The sequence below is a fragment of the Gigantopelta aegis genome, chromosome 10 (assembly GCF_016097555.1).
Source record: "Gigantopelta aegis isolate Gae_Host chromosome 10, Gae_host_genome, whole genome shotgun sequence".
In the NCBI taxonomy this organism is placed as follows: domain Eukaryota; kingdom Metazoa; phylum Mollusca; class Gastropoda; order Neomphalida; family Peltospiridae; genus Gigantopelta; species Gigantopelta aegis.
The window spans coordinates 52,410,459-52,432,852 of record NC_054708.1 but is presented as its reverse complement, the minus strand read 5'-3'; the positions used below and the strand labels follow the sequence as shown (position 1 = coordinate 52,432,852).

The 22,394-nt window shown below is 37.8% G+C and overlaps 1 protein-coding gene across 1 annotated transcript in view; it reads right to left on the bottom strand.

The window, feature by feature from the left end:
* LOC121383188 (cytosolic purine 5'-nucleotidase-like) overlaps positions 1-22,394 on the bottom strand; it is a 160,823-nt gene that overhangs the window by 102,467 nt on the left and 35,962 nt on the right. Inside the window, exon 4 of the mRNA XM_041513043.1 lies at positions 12,965-13,082. Coding sequence (XP_041368977.1) covers positions 12,965-13,082 — 118 coding nt within the window. The remainder of the gene's footprint in view (positions 1-12,964; positions 13,083-22,394) is intronic.

Genomic DNA, 22,394 nt, shown 5'->3' with positions numbered 1-22,394 from the left:
TATTGAATGCACTTTGTATTTATGTATCTATTGTAAGATAATGATTTCAGGGTCCCAGCCCTGATATTATCAATATATAAATATCTGGGGCAATAAATATATATATTTTTTTTTAAATGGAAAGGGAAAAGAATGTACACATTTTTAAAAAGTACACATCTATATTTTAACCCCTCAACAGTGGACCCTCTATACACTGGAATTATCTCAAAAAGGGATGGTTTTTTTTTACAGTCCGTTTTTAAATATGAACACAGAACATAACCTCTCTAAACAAGCAACCCCTTAACAAAGGGCATTTTACTTGGTTGTCCGGTTTAAAGGGGTTTCACTCTACTACACATGTAGGTCTAATAAAAAAAAAAATGTTAGTGAAAGACTTTAATGAAATTATTTATTTATATGAATCACAGACCCTGAAATGAAATCAAAAAGAAAAAAAAAGGACAGTTATCACTTGAAGAATGGAGAGGGGAAAGAATTTACAAATTTTTAAAAGTATGCATACTGGATCTGAGAAAAATAATTTTTGTACTGAAATTATTTTTCTATGAATAGTATTATTTTTTAAAAGTGCCTTTCCATCTACATTGTCAGCTAACCTCAACATAATGGGTTTTTTGGGGCGTTTTAAAATTGTTTTGACAGTTACAAACTGTTATTTTAGAATAGGATTTTAAGAGTACAAACTGCTATAAGTCTGTGTAAATAACCAAACGTATATGATGAGTAAATCAGATGAGGTTGCCTGCAGAGCTTCAATCAGCTTATGATGGTTTTAGTCGTAATGAAATTCTTTATGTTTTAATCCAATCAACATATATAATCTCATCATCTGACCTATTCAAGCCTAACAGGTGTGAATCCAGGGAGATGGGGTTGAGATGGTCTGGACCCCCCCCCCCCCCCCCCACTCACAACAAAAACATATATTTAATTCAACTTATTTGTTAAGTGCATTCACCACTAATATACAACTTCCCTTTAAGTAGACCCCTCCCTGCAAGTAAATCTGGATCCATGCCTATATAAGGTGTTGACTTCAGGTTCAAAATATACATGTATTCTGGTATCACGTGGCAATCTAAAGGTGTGATTATTTTTAAAAAATCAAGATGTCAATGTAACACAATCCTTTTTAAAATAATTCAACACAAAATCCTTTTTAAAATAATGAAGTATTGTATTGTATTGTATTGTATTGTATTGTATTGTACTGAACTGTACTGCACAGCACCGCACCGCACCATATTATTGCATTGCACTATATCCAATCTCAAAATTTCTTGCTCGAGCCAGTGCACCACGACTGGTATACCAAAGGCCGTGGTATGTGTTATCCTGTCTGTGGGATGGTGAACTGCTAATCAAAAAGAGTAGCCCCTGAAGTGGCGACAGCGGGTTTCCTCTCTCAATATCTGTGAGGTCTTTAACCATATGTCTAACGCCATATAACCATAAATAAAATGTGTTGAGTGCGTCGTTATATAAAGCATTTCCTTCCTTTCAATCTCAAATGTTTTTCAAATATTACTGACCCTAGTTATTAGCCAGTGTAAAATATATTCAGCTCTTGTACTGGTAGCTGTTTTTTAACCATTAAGTCACAACTTCTTTCTCAAATCACCATTTTTGGCAAATCCAGTATTTTTAATGGTTTATACAGTATACATGAAGTTCATCAAACTGTATGTATTTTTGGAACTATAGGATCAGTAGCTTTAAAAATGTATAGATGTAAAAAGAAAAAGTTTAAACTTTGTTTTGTTTAACAGCACCACTAGAGCACATTGATTAATTAATCATCGGCTATTGGATGTCAAACATTTGATCATTCTGACTCATAGTCATCAGAGGAAACCCGCTATATTTTTCCATTAGCAGCAAGGGATCTTTTATATGCACTTTCCCACAGACAGGAAAGCACATACCACAGCCTTTGACCAACTGATATGAAAAAATAAATTCATATGGTCAGGTTACAATATTATCACAAATCCCTTTATGCATTGAGATTTTATTTTTAAAATTTAACAAGGTATTAAATATTACTTTCCATATTTGGTTTATATTTGTTTTAGACAAATGCAGGACAATAATTATCATATTCTGTCAGCTTTAATAATCTTTTTAAAAATCAGATTAATCTTTTTAAAATATGAATTGTTAAATAACGCTTGGTGTCCCGCCAATTGCAGTTATCTTCTTTTTTGTGTAATTCGACACAAAACAATCACACGGTGAATGCGAACTTCAAGTATTTCATGCAACATCAAACATTGTTCAAATACTCTCACTGCACACAAAGCTATCACATACACACAAATATTTTTTTCTTTAAAAAAAGGGAGAAAAAACCCCCCAACCAAGCTAGGTATGTAGATCATATCAGAAGCCTGGAAGACAGAAACTCTAGAAAGTTTATACAAGGAAAAACAAATCTGTAGTTTGACGTTTTGCTTATTATAGAACACTGGTATTATTGCCAAAGTTCAGACATATGAAGATGATTATATAAAATGTTTTTTATATATATCTCTGGATTGATATATTCAGTGCTAATTACAATATGTACTGTACTGTACATGTACATGTGTACAAAAAAAGAAAGAAAGAAATGTTTTATTTAATGACGCACTCAACACATTTTATTTATGGTTATATGCATCAGACATATGGTTAAGGACCACACAGAGTTTGACAGGAAACCCGCTGTCGCCACTACATGAGCTACTCTTTCTGATTAGCAGCAAGGGATCTTTTATTTGCGCTTCCCACAGGCAGGATAGCACACACCATGGCCTTTGTTGAACCAGTTATGGATCACTGGTCGGTGCAAGTGGTTTACACCTACCCACTGAGCCTTGCGGAACACTCACTCAGGGTTTGGAGTTGGTATCTGGATTAAAAATCCCATGCCTTGACTGGGATCCGAACCCAGTACCTACCAGCCTGTAGACCAATGGCCTGTACATGTGTACAAGCAAAGTTTGTTAAAAATTTAATAAAAAAAGAAATAAAATATATCAATTACATTAAAATAATTTGTAGAAGTCATTACAATTGGATAAGAAATTAATACATTTTTGTTTGGTGAATATTTTTTAGTAAATTAATTATTAGTTGATCACAAAATGGTAGAAATAATTGTACCGACATAAAATGTAAAAAAAAATAAAAAAATAAGTTAAATAATTATAAGTTGCTTTCGTTAGAAAATATGTAGAGATTAAAATATGTGATTGTTTAGGGTTTAAAAAAAAATATATATATAACTACTCAAAAGAATTTAAGGGTCAGACGATATTTTCGACATTATTTTCTGAATGTCAATTATATTAGCTAGACCATAATGTCACGCATGGTATTGTTCCATTTTGATGAAAGTGGGTCTAAGCAACCCATAAATGAATTAAAATCCACTGTCATTGACACTGTCGACTAGTTCTAATGGCGAAAACATGCTTACATTTGCACGAAAATTAGGGCGAAAGCGAAAGGTCTGCTAAGTGCCCATAACTTGCTTTTTCACAAAGCGCTTCATTTGCACGCTTTGCACGTGTATTCCATTTTCCCAATGCTGAATTTCCGTATAATTGGAGCTTGCGTTCGTGTACGGTGCACACTCCAAATTCGACAATGGTACGACGTCAACTGACTATCGAAGATCGAGGAAGGGCTATTGCTTGGCTTCAGGATGGCAATACGCAAAGAAATGTTGCTCTGAGACTTGGTGTCAGTCAGAGTGTCGTTGGCCGACTGTGGCAACGGTACCAAGCAACGAATTCTGTTCGAAATCGTCCACGTTCGGGAAGACCCCGAAGCACTACAAATAGAGAGGACCGCTACATCACCAATATGGCTCTACGTCAACGCACAACCACTGCACGCCGATTACATGACAATCTGCGGACTGCGACTGGAACTCGAGTGTCTGATCAAACCATACGTAATCGTCTGAGAGCCAATAATCTACGCTGCCGTCGCCAGGCTGTTCGACCACCACTCCTACCACGTCACAGAACGGCCAGACGTCACTGGTGCACGCTTCATCTGTGGTGGCAACGTGTTCAGTGGGGTCGAGTGATGTTCACTGATGAGTCCATGTTTAGTCTCCAGTTCAATGACGGTCGGGTTCGTGTCTACATACGTCCTGGGGAGCGCTTCGCTGACGTTAACGTTAGACAACGTCACCGGTTCAGTGGTGGCAGCGTCATGGTGTGGGGCGGCATCTCTATCCACCACAGGACCCCCCTCTATGTGGTGGATGGCAATCTGAATGGAATCCGCTATCTGAATGAGATTATCCGGCCGTTGGTTCTCCCAGGCCTTCAGCAGATTGGCGGCGGGGCAGTTCTGCAGGATGACAATGCCAGACCCCACCGCGCCAGGGTGGTAACGGACTTTCTCAGACAACAAGGTATCGCCAGGATGGATTGGCCAGCATATTCGCCTGACTTGGCCCCAATAGAGACGCCTGGGACGAATTAGGCAGGAGAGTTCGGGATAACCATGCCCCTCCGGCCAACCTTCATGATCTGGGTCAACTTCTTATGGCAGAGTGGCAGGCCATTCCCCAAGAGTTCTTCAGACGTCTGATCAACAGCATGAGGCAACGATGTGTCGAGTGTATTCGCGCCAGGGGTGGATTCACACACTATTAAACGAATGTTCTAATGTGTAAAATCCATGTTTGACAACCTTCAACTTTGACAGCATGTCATGTGACTTTCTTGTATACAGTGACGTTTATTTGTGGTTTTTTGTAAATATGGAACAATAAATTAAATTTTTGGTGTAGTTTACATCATCAATCTAATACACTCTGAAACTTATTTGGTTATACATTTTTGACCCTTAAATTCTTTTGAGTAGTATATAGCTGACAAAAAAAAAAGGAGAAAAAAAAAGTTTACTACTAAATATATACATGTAGAGGTGTACTTGTAAAATATAAAGCAAAGTTGTTTACTGGTAAATATAACTTTGAGGTTTTTTTGTAGCAGATAAAAATTAAAAATAACAATTGTTTATATATTTGTGTGTACATGTAAATAATAATTTTTTAAAAATGTTTTAATTATCTTATACTTGGAGATTGTCTGTTATTTCTTTTTTGTTCAAAAGTAAATCGGTGAAGATGTTCACACATAAAGTTGCAAATGATTAGTTTTTGTTCATACACAAATGAATATATATGTAAAAGAAATAATGGACAATCCTTATAATTAAACTTTTTGACATATAGTCTTAGAGAGGAAACCTGGTACATTTTTTCCATTAATAGCAAAGGGATCTTTAATATGCACCATCCCACAGACAGGATAACACATACCATGGCCTTTGATATACCAGTCGTGGTGCATGTACTGGCTGGAACGAGAATTAGCCCAATGGGCCCACCGCATCAAGTAAGCGCTTTACCACTGGGCTACGCCCCCACCCCAATAACACTATTTTATCTTGATTGTGGGGTTTTTCCCAAAGACTAAGTACCAATATATAGTGGCATTATCAGATAGGAGATTTCCCAACAATGTTATTTTTACATTCATCAAGAAATTGGGGCAGCACATAGCTCAGTGGTATAGCGCTCGCTTGACGCACAGTTGGTCTGGGATTGATCCCTGTCGGTGGGCCCATTGGACTATGGGATGGTGCATATACAAAATCCCTTGTTGCTGACTGAAAAGAGTAGGCCATGAAGTGGCGACAGCAGGTTTTCTCTCTCAATATCTGTGTGGTCCTTAACCATATGTTTGACACCATATAACTGTAAATAAAATGTGTTGAGTGCGTCGTTAAATAAAACATTCCTTTCTTTTTTTCTTTCATCAAGAACTTAACAAACTCATGTTGCTATGGCTGGACCAATAGTATGACATTAAATTGTAATGAAAATTTAATTATTTAAATATACAAGTCGAATTGTGTATAATATAATTAGCAAAGTTGTTTATTGGTAAATATAAGTAATAATTATATAAAAAAAGAAGTTATTTTCTTGAAAAATATAAATGTATAAACATGTAAATAACATGTTTTGTTTTAATTTTATTATACAATGTCTTAAACTTTTATTGATACTGGTATTTTATAAATATATTATCCCCACCTCCACCCACACCCAGTAAATGATCACTTAGTGACCTTTTGTCTTATACTGCACGCATACACACAAATATATTTTTTCTCCAAATATTTATATCACAAAACCATATCTACAACAAGATACAAAACAGTATCATGCAGCACATAATCTTTTTCCCCTCATTCTGTGCATACAAATATAATTTTTCTACAAATATTTATATAACAAAACGATATCTAACAAGAGATATGCATCTGTATCATGCTGCAATCAGAAGTTCACCAAGACTTGTGTACGGTACTGTAAAAAAACTTTTGTTTTGTTTAACAACACCACTAGAGCATATTGACTTATTAATCATCGGCTATTGGATGTCAAACATTTGGTAATTTTTACATATAGTCTTAGAGATGAAACCCGCTACATTTTTCCATCAGTAGTGAAGGATCTTTTATATGCATCATCCCAGACAGGATAGCACATACCACAGCTTTTGATATATCAGTTGTGGGGCTCTAAATGGGTCAAGGCACACTGATATATTAATCATTTATTGACTGGATGTCAAACATTTGGTAATTTTTACATATAGTCTTAGAGAGGAAACCCACTACATTTTTCCATTAGTACTTAGCAAGGGATCTTTTATATGCACCTTCCCACAGACAGGATAGCACATACCACGATCTTTGATATACCAGTTGTGGTGCACTGGCTGGAATGAGAAAGAAATGGCCGAATGGGTCCAGTGGCGGGGATCGATCTTAGACCGACCGTGCATGAGGCGAGCGGTTTACCACTGGGCTACATCCTGCCTCATAACAAGAGATATGCAACTGTATCAAGCTACAATCAGAAAATTACCCCAAGATTCCCATACTTTAAGTCCAATGAATTACAAGGTATAGTTAAGATTGATTAAAACCAGACATGCCGACACTCCAAGGAGATGCGGACAGTTCAAGTAATACGGTACTTTTATTAGACTTACAGCCTGTCTTCTTCCCTCTTAATACCAATAAATCAGTCACTGTCTTTTAATGAAAACAACAGAACTACTCTTTTCTGCAAGGGGAAAAAAATGACTTTATTGAATTCTTTAAGTGAATTTTTCAAGCGAAACACAGATCATTTAACACAATTTGCAAGCAAATACCCTTCATACATATTGATAACCTTTAACACAAAAAGTCTGTCTTTTTTGGTCCATTTAGACATCCTTTTGCGTGATTTCCTGAGAGAGACAGAATTTTTTTTCTACAGTTTGTCTATTGATTCTGCTCATAAAAAACATCACCACCTTTTTAGCGGAACGTTCCCGCCGGCAGATTTTATTGCCCAGCTCTCGGCAATGAGCAAAACATCCGGTGTGTTGAAATTCAGTGATTATCAGGCCCTTCCATCAGTCTTGGCAACAAACATCATATCTCTGTATTATTAACCTATAACCACAAATCTCTACCACATGGCATTGGACGCTTACTTACTATCGAGGCTGGGGTATATAATGGGGGAGTGGGGGAAATTTCACGTGAGTGAAAGTGAGTCATTTGAAGACAGCATGGCTCTTATATGAACAGTGTACATTTTTTTTTTGGTCTGGGGGTTGATTTGGGGGGAGGGGAAGGGCTAGTAATTTTATATGAAAACAGTGCATGACTGGGGGAGGGATGGGGGAGGGGAGAGTGGAGTGATAGTAGTTCTTTTTGAAAATAGTGGGTTTTTTTTTTTTTATGTGGCTGGTGAAGGTGGGGAGGGGAAGTGAGAGTAAATGTATTTAAAGACAGTTGGGGTTTTTCATGTTTGGGAGAGTAGTGCGATAGTAATTTTATTTGAAAACAGTATGTGGCTGGGGGAGGGGTGGGGGAGGGTGGAGTGATAGAATTCGTTTTGAAACAGTGGGTTGGGGGGGGGGGGGTGGCTGGGGAAGGTGGAGAAGGGAAGTGAGAGTAATTCTAATTAAAAACAGTATGTGTTTGGGGGAGGAGTGGGGGTGGAGTGATAGTAGTTCTTTTTGATAATAGTGGATTTTAAAAAACAAAATTATGGCTGGGGAAGGTGGAGAGGGGAATTTTGAGTAATTTTATTTAAAGACAGGTTTTTTTTTCATGTTTGGGAGAGTATAGTGTGATAGTACTTTTACTTGAAGACGGTGGTTGTTTTAGTGTCTGGAGGAGTAGTGGAAAAGGCAAGAAGAATTGATTCTGTGTTTGGCCTGAGAGTGGATTACTGTCTGGCTAGTGGAATAAGAAGGTAGCTGGGAAGAAAAAAAAGAGAAAAAAAGAAAGGATTTGAATAATGACTCTTCAGCATATTTTTAACTACAGCTATATTTGGTTACTGTGAAACTAGGTCTAACTGTTAGAAAGGAAAATCACTGCTGTTAGAGAGACTATTCCTACCAAATAACTCTAACCAAGTGATTCTCTTTAAAGGAAAATCACTGCTGTTAGAGAGACTATTCCTACCAAATAACTCTAACCAAGTGATTCTCTTTAAAGGAAAATCACTGCTGTTAGAGAGACTATTCCTACCAAATAACTCTAACCAAGTGATTCTGTTTAAAGGAAAATCACTGCTGTTAGAGAGACTATTCCTACCAAATAACTCTAACCAAGTGATTCTGTTTAAAGGAAAATCACTGCTGTTAGAGAGACTATTCCTACCAAATAACTCTAACCAAGTGATTCTGTTTAAAGGAAAATCACTGCTGTTAGAGAGACTATTCCTACCAAATAACTCTAACCAAGTGATTCTGTTTAAAGGAAAATCACTGCTGTTAGAGAGACTATTCCTACCAAATAACTCTAACCAAGTGATTCTGTTTAAAGGAAAATCACTGCTGTTAGAGAGACTATTCCTACCAAATAACTCTAACCAAGTGATTCTCTTTAAAGGAAAATCACTGCTGTTAGAGAGACTATTCCTACCAAATAACTCTAACCAAGTGATCTCTTTAAAGGAAAATCACTGCTGTTAGAGAGACTATTCCTACCAAATCTCTAACCAAGTGATTCTGTTTAAAGGAGAATCACTGCCTAGACTATTCCTACCAAATAACTCTAACCAAGTGATTCTGTTTAAAGGAAAATCACTGCTGTTAGAGAGACTATTCCTACCAAATAACTCTAACCAAGTGATTCTGTTTAAAGGAAAATCACTGCTGTTAGAGAGACTATTCCTACCAAATAACTCTAACCAAGTGATTCTCTTTAAAGGAAAATCACTGCTGTTAGAGAGACTATTCCTACCAAATAACTCTAACCAAGTGATTCTCTTTAAAGGAAAATCACTGCTGTTAGAGAGACTATTCCTACCAAATAACTCTAACCAAGTGATTCTCTTTAAAGGAAAATCACTGCTGTTAGAGAGACTATTCCTACCAAATAACTCTAACCAAGTGATTCTGTTTAAAGGAAAATCACTGCTGTTAGAGAGACTATTCCTACCAAATAACTCTAACCAAGTGATTCTCTTTAAAGGAAAATCACTGCTGTTAGAGAGACTATTCCTACCAAATAACTCTAACCAAGTGATTCTCTTTAAAGGAAAATCACTGCTGTTAGAGAGACTATTCCTACCAAATAACTCTAACCAAGTGATTCTGTTTAAAGGAAAATCACTGCTGTTAGAGAGACTATTCCTACCAAATAACTCTAACCAAGTGATTCTGTTTAAAGGAAAATCACTGCTGTTAGAGAGACTATTCCTACCAAATAACTCTAACCAAGTGATTCTCTTTAAAGGAAAATCACTGCTGTTAGAGAGACTATTCCTACCAAATAACTCTAACCAAGTGATTCTGTTTAAAGGAAAATCACTGCTGTTAGAGAGACTATTCCTACCAAATAACTCTAACCAAGTGATTCTGTTTAAAGGAAAATCACTGCTGTTAGAGAGACTATTCCTACCAAATAACTCTAACCAAGTGATTCTGTTTAAAGGAAATCACTGCTGTTAGAGAGACTATTCCTACCAAATAACTCTAACCAAGTGATTCTGTTTAAAGGGAAATCACTGCTGTTAGAGAGACTATTCCTACCAAATAACTCTAACCAAGTGATTCTGTTTAAAGGGAAATCACTGCTGTTAGAGAGACTATTCCTACCAAATAACTCTAACCAAGTGATTCTGTTTAAAGGGAAATCACTGCTGTTAGAGAGACTATTCCTACCAAATAACTCTAACCAAGTGATTCTGTTTAAAGGAAAATCACTGCTGTTAGAGAGACTATTCCTACCAAATAACTCTAACCAAGTGATTCTGTTTAAAGGAAAATCACTGCTGTTAGAGAGACTATTCCTACCAAATAACTCTAACCAAGTGATTCTGTTTAAAGGAAAATCACTGCTGTTAGAGAGACTATTCCTACCAAATAACTCTAACCAAGTGATTCTGTTTAAAGGAAAATCACTGCTGTTAGAGAGACTATTCCTACCAAATAACTCTAACCAAGTGATTCTGTTTAAAGACTGATGATAACTGATGTGGTTCTATTCTATCAACTTGTGTTTCTATAGTGTGGCTAGAGGGAGGGGGAAAGCTAGTGGGTTTTTTTTATAAAGACTAATAATTGACATAGCTCTATGCTATTAAATTGTGTTTTAGTGTGTGTGTGTGTTTGTGTGTGTGTGTGTGTGTGTGTGTGTGTGTGTGTCTGTGCATGTATGTGTGTGCATGTGTGCATATGCGTGTGCGTGCGTGCGTGTGTGTGGCAAAATGTGGGGCAAAGCTAGTGATTCTTTTAAAGCTAATTTCCAATAATTTATGTGGCTCTAGACTATTAAGTTATGTTTCTATAGGGTGGGGTGGGTGGGAGGATGGCTAGTGCATGGGGATTCTATTTAAAGAAGTAGCTCTGTTTTATCAAGTAGGATTTCTGTAATGGAGCAAAAGGGTGGGGGAGAAGCTAGCAATATTGTTTAAAGACGATTGTGGCGCTATGGTATTAAGTGATGTTTCTTAGTGTACCACGACTGGTATATCAAAGGCCGTGGTATCCTGTCTGTGGGATGGTACATATAAAAGAACCCTTGCTGCTAATGGGAAACTGTTGCAGGTTTCCCTCTCAGACTATGTCCAAAATTACCAAATGTTTGACACAAAATAGTCGATGATGAATAAATCAATGAGCTCTAGTGGTGTCATTAAACAACACAAACTTTAACTGTGGGTGGGGAAGGGGGCAGCAAGTGATAGACGTTTTGTGCTATTACATGGGCTTTTTTTTCTGTGTGGGTTGGGGAAGGGGGTAACAAAAAATGGTGGCTCTATGTTATTAAGTGGTGGTTTTGAGGGGATGTGAGTGGGGATGGGATAAGGCAAGTGTTCTGTTGACAGGCTGACAATTAACAGTGGCTCTAGGGCTATGAAGTACTGTTTCTGTGTGGCTGGATCTGTCAGAAGCATATATCTATTTAAAAATAAGTCAAACTGACAACCGTTATGACAGCGACTCATTAGCACCTGTGTGTTTCAGTTTAAGGCACTTCAGCAAGGAAAATGGCCAATTATTCACATTCATGGCAAACACGAGTTGGGAAGTCTCAGACTGCTGTTTGAAGTATAGTAATTATAAAACAGAAAAACTCACAATATATATATATCTATAAGAAAACAAATAGCCAGTCCTATATTCCTACGCAGTGATAGAAATAAGCAAAACTGTTCGCTAGTCCCATGACAAATATATCTAGAAATCTACTTGTCAGCCAATATTTTCACTTTAAATGGTTTGTTTCATTCAAGTTCAAGGACGATGTTTTTGACGGCTCATAGACCAGCCTTGGTGGTGACGTGGTTAAGCCATCGGCCATAAGGCCCAGTACCGGCTCCCACCCAGATTAAGTTTTAATAACTCAGTGAGTAGGTACACAACCACTACACCCTCTTCTCTCTCACTAACAACTAAGGACTAACGACAAACCCACTGTCCTGGACAGACAGCTCAGATACCTGAGGTGTGTGCCCAGGACAGCGTGCTTGAACCTTAACTGGATATAAGCACGAAAATATGTTGAAATGAAAGTGTACTGGAAAATGTTCATTTGTCCACAGGGGTGGGAACTGGTGAACTGTAAACAAGAGGAGATCTAGACGGGTCCCGGAAATTCTTGAAATCCTAGATTAAAATCTGTGCCATCTGACACATTTTGGAGGAAAGGACGATTAAAATGCGAAGAAACACAATGTTCAATGAGAGGAAAACAGTGGATTCGAGGAAAATTCCCACCCCTGATACATTAACCTATTAGCCCACAACTACATTAACAACATATCACTGAACCTATATGTAAAATCTTTACTTCTCCCTAAATTATTTTAAAATAAAAATGCTGACTTCACACTGCAATTTGCAAGAAGAAAATACATTCAAGAAATCTATCTCAACTTCAAAAAGTTTCTTTCAGGACTTAAAAACTCAGAAATGCTAATTTTTTTTAACAAAAACGAAAACAGGAAGTTCAGGCAGTATAGTATAATTAAAAAAAACGATAACATACATGCAATGTAATGTTAATAACCATGGAAACTATGCGTACATCCTCCACAACACAGAACGCTCTTAACATGCACATTTACTCCCATTAACCCAGGTAGGTAATGCATTAATTAATCTTAATGCACACAAGTAAAAAAATTTCTCAAAACAAATCACTGGCGTAGGAAGCAAGGGTGGGGGGGGGGGCAAGGGGGGCATGTGCCCCCCACTTTTCAGATATTGCTTTATATTTGTTTTATAATAGTGTAAAAGTGTGTAAATATAAAAGTGTGCCCCCCCCCCCCCCCCACTTTTTGGCACCTTCCTACGCCACTGCTGAAATTTATTTTTTTAAACTTTCACTGGGCATGCAGTAAATTTCTGCTGTCTACCTGATTGGGAAGGTAGGGTCGTATTCGAAGTCGTTGATGGCTTCTGGGTATCCAATGGTTACAAGACGATTTTTCATCAGATCAAAACCGAGAGATTCATACTCAGGAGATTTGTACACTGAAAGATAAAACAAAAAATATTTTCTTTAAATAATATTAATAACATCTCGACAAGGGCATAGGGTGATCTAGACAAGTGTGTGTGTGGGGGGGGGGGGGGGGGGGGGTATTAAGGGGATCGAATATGAACCTAGCAGATCCTTTTGTTTACATTTTTCCTGGACAGTGGACACCTATATGAATAGGAAGGAAGGAAATGTTTTATTTAACGATGCACTCAACACATTTTATTTACGGTTATATGGCGTCAGACATGGTTAAGGACCACGCAGATATTGAGGAAGGAAACCCGCCGTCTCCACTTCATGGGCTACTCTTTATGATTAGCAGCAAGGGATCTTTTATATGCACCATCCCATAGACAGGATAGCACATACCACTGCCTTTGATGCACCAGTCGTGGTGCACTGGCTGGAGTGGAAAAAAAAGCCCAATGGGCCCACTGATGGGGATCGATCCCAAACCGACCGCGCACCAAGTGAGCACTTTACCACTGGGCTACGTCTTGCCCCTCCCATATGAATAGAGGCTAAAACTAATATTTCACTGTAAAATATTTTTAGGGATCTTTTATATACACTTTCTCCTAGGCAGGACAGTAAATACCATAGCTTTTGATGCACCATGGAATTCAAAGGAGAAATTCGAAAGCTTTTTATATTAAGATAATGAGACTGATAGGCAGAAGCCACTGGTAAGGATGGGGTGAGGGGGGAAAGCCCAAGTCCATCAAAGAGATTCGATCCAGCAACCCATCTCACCTCAGACAAGCACTCTACCACTGAGCGACATCCCCACCTGTTTTGAGAGTGAGATGTAGCTCAGTCGGTCGTCCTGTGGTGAGATGAATTATAGAATTAATAGAAATAATCCCCTAGGAGGACCAGCTGGGTTACATTCCATTAGCCCTCTACAGTGACATCTAAAGCTGTGGTTTATGTGCTGTCTGTGGGGATCAGTGCTGGTCCTACGCCATTAACTATTAATAAGAATAACTTAGGCATTGAGTGCTTTCCTGGGATGGCTTTATTTTGATGTTGTATTGCCTTACATTTAACAAAAAGTTTATAAAATGCTGGGGGGGGGGGGGGAGGGACAAAGTGGGTGTGAGTGTAACAAATGGAACAGTCGTCAGTTCCAATATTTTTCAACATTAATGTCACTGGTTATGTTGTCATGTTATTTTTCTTTTATTTATATTTTTTTAACATAGATTATAAATATTGGTGTTAGTGTTAATATGAGAGAGAGAGAAAGAGGGGGAGAGAGAGAGAGGGGAGAGAGGGGAGAGAGAGAGAGAGAGAGAGAGAGAGAGAGAGAGAGAGAGAGAGAGAGAGAGAGAGAGACAGACAGACAGACAGACAGACAGACAGACAGACAGAGACAGAGAAACACACAGAGACAAAAAAGAGACAGAGACAGAGAGAGATGCAGGAGAGGGACAGTGACATATACTGAGACAAACAGAGTCACAGATAAATAAAACACAAATTATGACAGTTAACTTTGGTAAAGTCAGATTATGCATATTTGTGTTAAAACACTTGGGACCCACAGCCAACAGTGATACCACTAATTACAGAACACTGAAGAGAGTTCTACAACTGCAGAAACTGTTCTCAGATTTCTCTAAATAAAACACACCACCCTTCAACAACCATTAGCAAAACAAAAAAGTCATTTGCATATGACCTTGATATGGTGTCACTACACATTAAAGGGTTCCAGTGAATGGATCTGCTAATTTATACTTCTGGCAAAGTAACAAGTGACATAACCGTGTGGGTGTTTTTTTTCTTTTCTGTTTTTAATTTTACTGATTCTGACAACAAAAGATAGATACACATCCCTCCTGACTAGACCGGGCAAGCCACCGTGTGGAGCAGCAAGATAATTCATGAGCGAGACCAGTCTATAGGTCTGAGCCAAGACCTCAAGAGCTTTGATGAGATGTCTTGTACAAGCCTCTTCAATGAAGACAGATATTAACGGAGGGAACGAGAACGCTTTTTGGATTTAATTGAGTATAAATAATGGTGCTGGCAAAGAACCACGGGATGGGTTCATGTTGAAAGTAAACCATAGCTATGCGTTGTCAAGTTGACCTACAAAAAGCTGGTTAATTTCAAATGGCTTCTTTATTCCCCATTTCATTTATTTATTTGACCAGTTTACATTAATTAATGTGTTTCCACCGGATATTGTAAAGAGTGTCATTTGTAACTCAAACAAATATTACTAGCTGCTTGTCGGTGTTTCATATTAACGGTTGACTGTTTGCCAGGACAAGCAAAAAAAGGGTGCTATTTTAATGAAATATTACTAGTACTATAGAAGTGGCTGTCTAAGTACAATTGTATCTCCAGGACAGGCAGAGGCACGTATGATATACATTTCTGTTCATTGCGTACCTTTCCGGTTATATTAGTATTACATGTATCATACTTACACTGTTCAATGCTATATAACAAACATTCTGTGAGTACTATTAAAGCAATACATGTACCCTTCAGGGCAAAACAAATTTTTGTATCTCCTAAGTTCAAGGGCCATAACTCTTGTTAAAAATGGGTAAACCGACACCACTAAAGCACATTGATTTAATAATCATCAGCTATTGGATGTCAAGCATATGGTCATTTTGACACAGTCATAGAGATGAAACCCGGTACATTTTTCCATCAGTAGCAAATGATCAAATCGCCATGAAAGTCAAACTTGATATGTAACAGTATGTGATAAAGTTTGACACAAAATTTCAATATCTTGAGGCATTGCTTAAAAAAAGGTTTGGAAAACTATATGTGGGACAGACAGTTATACAGATGGACGGACAGACAGGTGGAAACAAAACCTAAAGTCCCCTCCAGTTAGACCAGTAGAGGACTAAAAATAAACTCAAGAATACAGCTTTAAAATGTCACAATCAGTTCAACAACCTTTTGAGATTCACATATATAGCACAGGATTTAAAACAAAGAAGAAGAAGAAGAAGTTTGTTTTGTTTAACAACACCACTGGAGCACATTGATTAATGTATCATCGGCTATTGGATGTCAAACATTTGGTAATTCTGACAAGTAGTCATCAGAGGAAACCCGCTACATTTTTCATAATGCAGAAAGGGATCTTTTATATGCACTTTCCCATAGACAGGAAAGCACATACCACGGCCTTTGTCCAGTTGTGGTGTACTGGTTGGAACAAGAAAAAAAACAATCAGCTGAATGGATCCATTGAGGTGATTCAATCCTGCAATGCAAGCACCTCAAGCGAGCACTCAAATGATCTGTGAGTACTACTAAAGCAATACATGTACCCTACCGGGTCCAATGTTTTTTTCATATCTCTCAAGTTCAAGGGCCATGACTCTGTCAAAAATGAGTAATTCACCATGAAAGTCAAACTTGATCTGTAAAAGTATGTGATACGGTTCTACACAAAATACCAGCTCAATATCTTGAGGCATTGTACTTTTTTTCTGGAAATCTATATGTGACACAGACAGTCACACAAATGGATCGACAGATAGATGGAGACTAAACCTAAAGTCCCCTCCAGTTAGACCAGTAGGGGAATAAAAATAAACTCAAGAATACAGCTTTAAAATGTCACAATCAGTTCAACAACCTTTTGAGAAAAAAGAAATGTTTTATTTAACGACGCACTCAACACATTTTAGTTACAGTTATATGGCGTCAGACATATGGTTAAGGACCACACAGATATTGAGAGAGAAAACCCATTGACGCCACTTCATGGGCTACTCTTTTCGATTTACAGCAAGGTATCTTTTATATGCACCATCCCACAGACAGGGTAGTATGTACCACGGCCTTTGATATACCAGTCGTGGTGCACTGGCGGGAACGAGAAACAGGGATCGATCCCAGACCGACCGCACATCGAGCGAGTGCTTTACCACTGGGCTATGCCCCGCCCCAACCTTTTGAGGTTCACATACTAGTATATAGCACAGCTAGATTTAAAACATTCATTCTCTCTAGACTACTGAATATTTATTTCACTAGCTAGATCGGAACACTTCCACTGCAGACTATGGTTATTCTCCGATAACATTGTTTGCAGACAAATGTTAACAGTACATGGATATGTGGCTCTATATACAGTAGAAAACAAAGACTGCCTTAGAAATCAAGCCGGTGTAAAACACATTTACTGAAAGATGATACCTAACATATCTGCTACAACAGTAAATAATACACATCTAATGATCTTTAAACAAAAAACCCCAGAACAAAACGTCTTGTGTCAAACAAAAAAACTTAATCAGTGAAAATGTCTGGTGCCTCCCTTAAAATGAAACTGAATGTATGTGTAGATGCTTGGGTTGTATTATGGATGAACCAGGGGCCAAACTGGAGAGGAGCAGGGGAACAAATGACACCCACTTCTCAAAACAAAACAATCCCATTCCACCCAAACACAATGCACACAGACACAAACACACAAACACACACACACAAACACACACACAGACGCAAACAAAAACACATAAACACACACACAGATGCACAGCACAGGTGTAGGAAGTGGGGGGTGGGGAAGGCATATGCCCCCCCCCCCACTTTTCAGATATTTTGCTTTATATCTGCTTTATAATAGTGTAAAAGTGTGTAAATATAAAAGTGTGCCCTCCCCCCACTTTTTGGCACTTTCCTACCCCACTGCAGACACCCACCCACACACACATACACCCACACACACATACACCCACACACAGACACACACACAGACATACACACACATACACCCACACACAGACATACACACACACATACACCCACCCACACACAGACATACACACAGACATACACACACACATGCACCCACACACATACACACACACACACACACACACACACACACACACACACACACACACACACACACACACACACACACACAGACACAAACACACAGACACACACACACACAGACACAGACACACACACACACACACACACACAGACACACACACACAGAGAAAATGCCATTTTATTCTTAAAAAAGAAGAACAAAGAAAGAAAACGTTTCTTTTGGCCTAGCCAGATTCTTTTTCCCCCACTTCCTCTCTCCCCCATTACTTTTATTTTAGATTATATTATGGTACAATTTGGCAACTCAACATGGAAGACTTGTATTGTGCCAACTTCATCAAATAGTTATGAATTAAGGCTGCACACACTGGAAACCATGTTAAATATTTTGCTAGGATTACACTGAATATAATGTAACAGTGGATTTCTCTCTATCTCTCTCTCTCTGCTTCACAGTATGACACACTGACACTGATACTGATAAACATGTAGATAATCCTGGATTAGCCTATTACCAAGATTTGAGTGTAACATAGCTGCAGTTGCATAGAAACCGAACATTGTGACCAATGTGTGTTACTGGACTCTATGACATTTTATCTCAGAATAAAAGCTATTCTGATTATTTTATTCCATAAAAATATGATTTGAAAAAAAGTAGCTAATCTGCTTATGGTATAAAAGCTATTCTGATTATTTTATTCCATAAAAATATGATTTGAAAAAAAGTAGCTAATCTGCTTATGGTATAAAAGCTATTCTGATTATTTTATTCCATAAAAATATGATTTGAAAAAAACAGTAGCTAATCTGCTTATGGTATAAAAGCTGTTCTGATTATTTTATTCCATAAAAATATGATTTGAAAAAAGTAGCTAATCTGCTTATGGTATAAAAGCTGTTCTGATTATTTTATTCCATAAAAATATGATTTGAAAAAAACAGTAGCTAATCTGCTTATGGTATAAAAGCTGTTCTGATTATTTTATTCCATAAAAATATGATTTGATTTTTTTTTTTTTTTAAATTGAGCGATCTTCTTATGGTATACAGACAACATTGAACAGGATGTCGGTGCTTCAAGACTTGTACACTGAAAGTCATATAAAATATATTAATATTGTCTTAAACACTATCTTAAAATCCCAATTTGAAAATCAATTTCCTGTGTTATATGTCGTTTCCCCAATTTCAACTTGTGTCCCACAACTGGTATATATCCAAGGCTGTGGTATGTGCTGTCCTGTTTGTGGTAAAATGCATATATAGTGAAACCCCTCTAAACTGGACACCCTTGGGCCCAAGTAAAATATCCAGTTTAGAGAGGTTAAGGTCTGTACTGATTATTAAAAATGGATCGTGAAAAACATCTGGTTTTGAGGAAATTCCATTTTAAAGAGGGTCCGGCTTTGAGAGGTTTCACTGTAAATGATACCTTATGATAACGTACTGTGTGCTTTTGTTTATTTAATTCTAATTCAATGACAAAAACTGAGAAAACTTTTTAAAACGCAAGTCAGTTAAGACCCATAAAAACTGAAAGTGCAAATCAATGGTAATGAAAAATGCATCAATACAAACAATTTATGTATTATCACGAACCTTTCTACGTCTCCACGGTGACAGTGGGTTTCTTTTCTCACTATCTAGGCCAAGTGTCACACTAACCGTATATTAGACAACAAATACATGTGTGCAGCTACAGTTTAAAAAGGTGAGATGTTTTTTTTAAAGATTTAATTATTGACATGAAGCCCTTCAGCATCACAGTTTTCAATATTACAATCACTCTCATGACATGATGTTATAGAAACCACGAAAATCTGAGTCTTCATCCGCCTTGATGGCTTCTACATAGAGGATATTTCATGTTTTTTGTCAAATATGATTTATATCTCATCAAGTGAAGTTTGCAATCATACCTCATGAGTCGCACTTATATAACTTTTGGCAATTTACCTTTATTTTTAAAATGCCAGCAGCAAAATAGTTCCGGCTTTCTTACAGTGAAAATAACACTTTCTACAGTGACGATAATACATTTTACAGTGAAATTTTCACCCTAAAATGTGTTATCGTCACTGAGTGACTGATAACACTTTTATTTCACTGATACTTAGATATTTTACTAAATGTTACATAATAAAACTTCTTCTTTGCTGGCTGAGGTATCTTTGAACAAATATATTTTTTCTTTTCTGATGTCTTTTGTAAAAACATTTATCATGGTAACCATAATGATCATTCAAAAGGTTTTTTTAATCTATGTTCATGAATATTACCCCACCCCCTACCTGAATTGTTTTGGAAAAAGAAATATGACTTATTTCGACTTTACTTTTTAACGTTGACTTTATTTCTTAACTTCCTGCAATTTAATCTAAAATTCATCAACAATTACACTAAATAAAAAATATTACTAGATGAAAATGGTACTAGAAGAGGAATTCTATTTTCAGAAAAGTACATACCCCCTAAATTGAATTACTGTTTTAGAAAAAGAAATATGACTTATTTCGACTTTATTTTTTAACTTTGGCAATTTGATCTAAATTTCATCAACAATTCCATAAATAAAAAATATTAGTAGTAAAAAAAAAAGGTACTAGAAGAGGAATTCTATTTTCAGAATAGCACAAGATGGATAACTTTAATTATACATATGTGGACCATGTAGGAATCTGTGAGGAATCAGCGACCACATGACCATAGCATCCATGTTGATACAGCTATTACACCAGCTCAAATTAGCATGGGTTCCTCTTCTCTGAACACCTTTCACCAGGTGAAAACCGACCCCAACACCTGAGCAAGCCATTGTTAAATCATCAGTACAGGAACTGCGGTCATTATTAGTGCTTAGAGGAAATACTCTGGATGGCGAGGGGTAAGAAGCAGCGGCGTTGTTCCACTCTTGTGTAACTTAAGATTATTTTTATACCTCGGTTTTCATCAAAGTCAACAATCAAGAGGTCTGCTCACAACAGCCTGTTAGTGTGTTTCCCTCTTTGTCTTTTTCATAAAAAATGTAATCAATTCTATCTTGATTCAGAATGTAACCTTTTGTAGCATGTTTTTTGTTTTTTTGTTCCATGTCTTGGAGAGATCTCTCTTCTAGCAAAGTCAGAGGTTGTGACCGGCCTCGGTGGTGTCGTGGTTAAGCCATCGGACATAAGGCTGGTGGGTACAGGGTTCATAGCCCGTTACCGGCTCCCACCCAGAGCGAGTTTTAATGACTCAGTGGGTAGGTGTAAGACCACTACACCCTCTTCTCTCTCACTAATCACTAACAACTAACCCACTGTTCTGAACCTTAATTGGATATAAGCACGAAAATAAGTTATTGAAGAAGAAAAGGTTGTGTCCATGACAGGAAAGCTTAATCAGTTATCTGATGGAAGGATGTTAAAAATTATCCATATTTTCTTCATGACATTAGAAAGACCATTAGACAGATTAGAAAAATGCAAGCCCTTCTCAGAAAGAAAAAAAAAAGAGAACTCATTAGCAAATGAAGCTATAGAGACAACGGCGTGTCAAAATCAGGCTGATCAAAGCATAGCACTTTGTCAAAATTACCACCTTTGTTTAATTGCTCTACACTGTACCGGTAGGAGTAATGAACACAATTCCAGTTGTGATATTACTTCCAGGCAATCTGGAGTAGACGCAGACAGCCACAATTAGACAGAAGATGGCAGCCCACACCCCACCCCTACCCCCATTAACATTCATTTTAATTAATTCTAAATTTACGTGTTTTTTTTAATTATTTCTTAAACTGTTTATACTGGAGAATGGAGCTATATATACTCTTCAAAAGAAGAAACGCAAAACCACATTGTCGTAACATTTGGAGAATTGATTTAATTATTGAATGGTGAGTCCGATAATTACCAAATGTTGCAGGATTGTTCACAATTCACTCTAGTCCATTGTGAGTAAGTGATAGGACACACCACCAAGGTCAAGGTCATCTGGAGTCAATACCGGGTGTGGCCTCCGCGTGTGTTGACAACTGCCTGGCACCGCCTGCCCATTGAAGCAACCAGAGTACGGATGACGTCCCGGGGGATGGTGGCCCACTCTGCCTGCAAGGCTGCTGCCAGCTCGGGCAGGGTCTGGGGCTGTGGTTGTCGCTGTCGGAGGCGTCGGTCCAACTCGTCCCATAGATGCTCAATTGGGTTCAAATCCGGTGATATCGATGGCCAAGGAAGGACATTAATGTTGTTGTTCTGTAGGAAAGCCGTTGTGAGACGTGCTGTGTGAGGCCTGGCGTTGTCATGTTGGAACGCTGCGTTGGCGTTGGCCATAACTGGAATGATGTGTGGCCGGAGGATCTGGTCAATGTAGCCCTGTGCATTCAGGTTGCCCTGCACGTGGACCAGGTCAGTTCTGCCAGTGTGTGAGATGGCTGCCCATACCATGACACTACCCCCGCCGAATCTGTCCACTTCCTGCACGCAGTT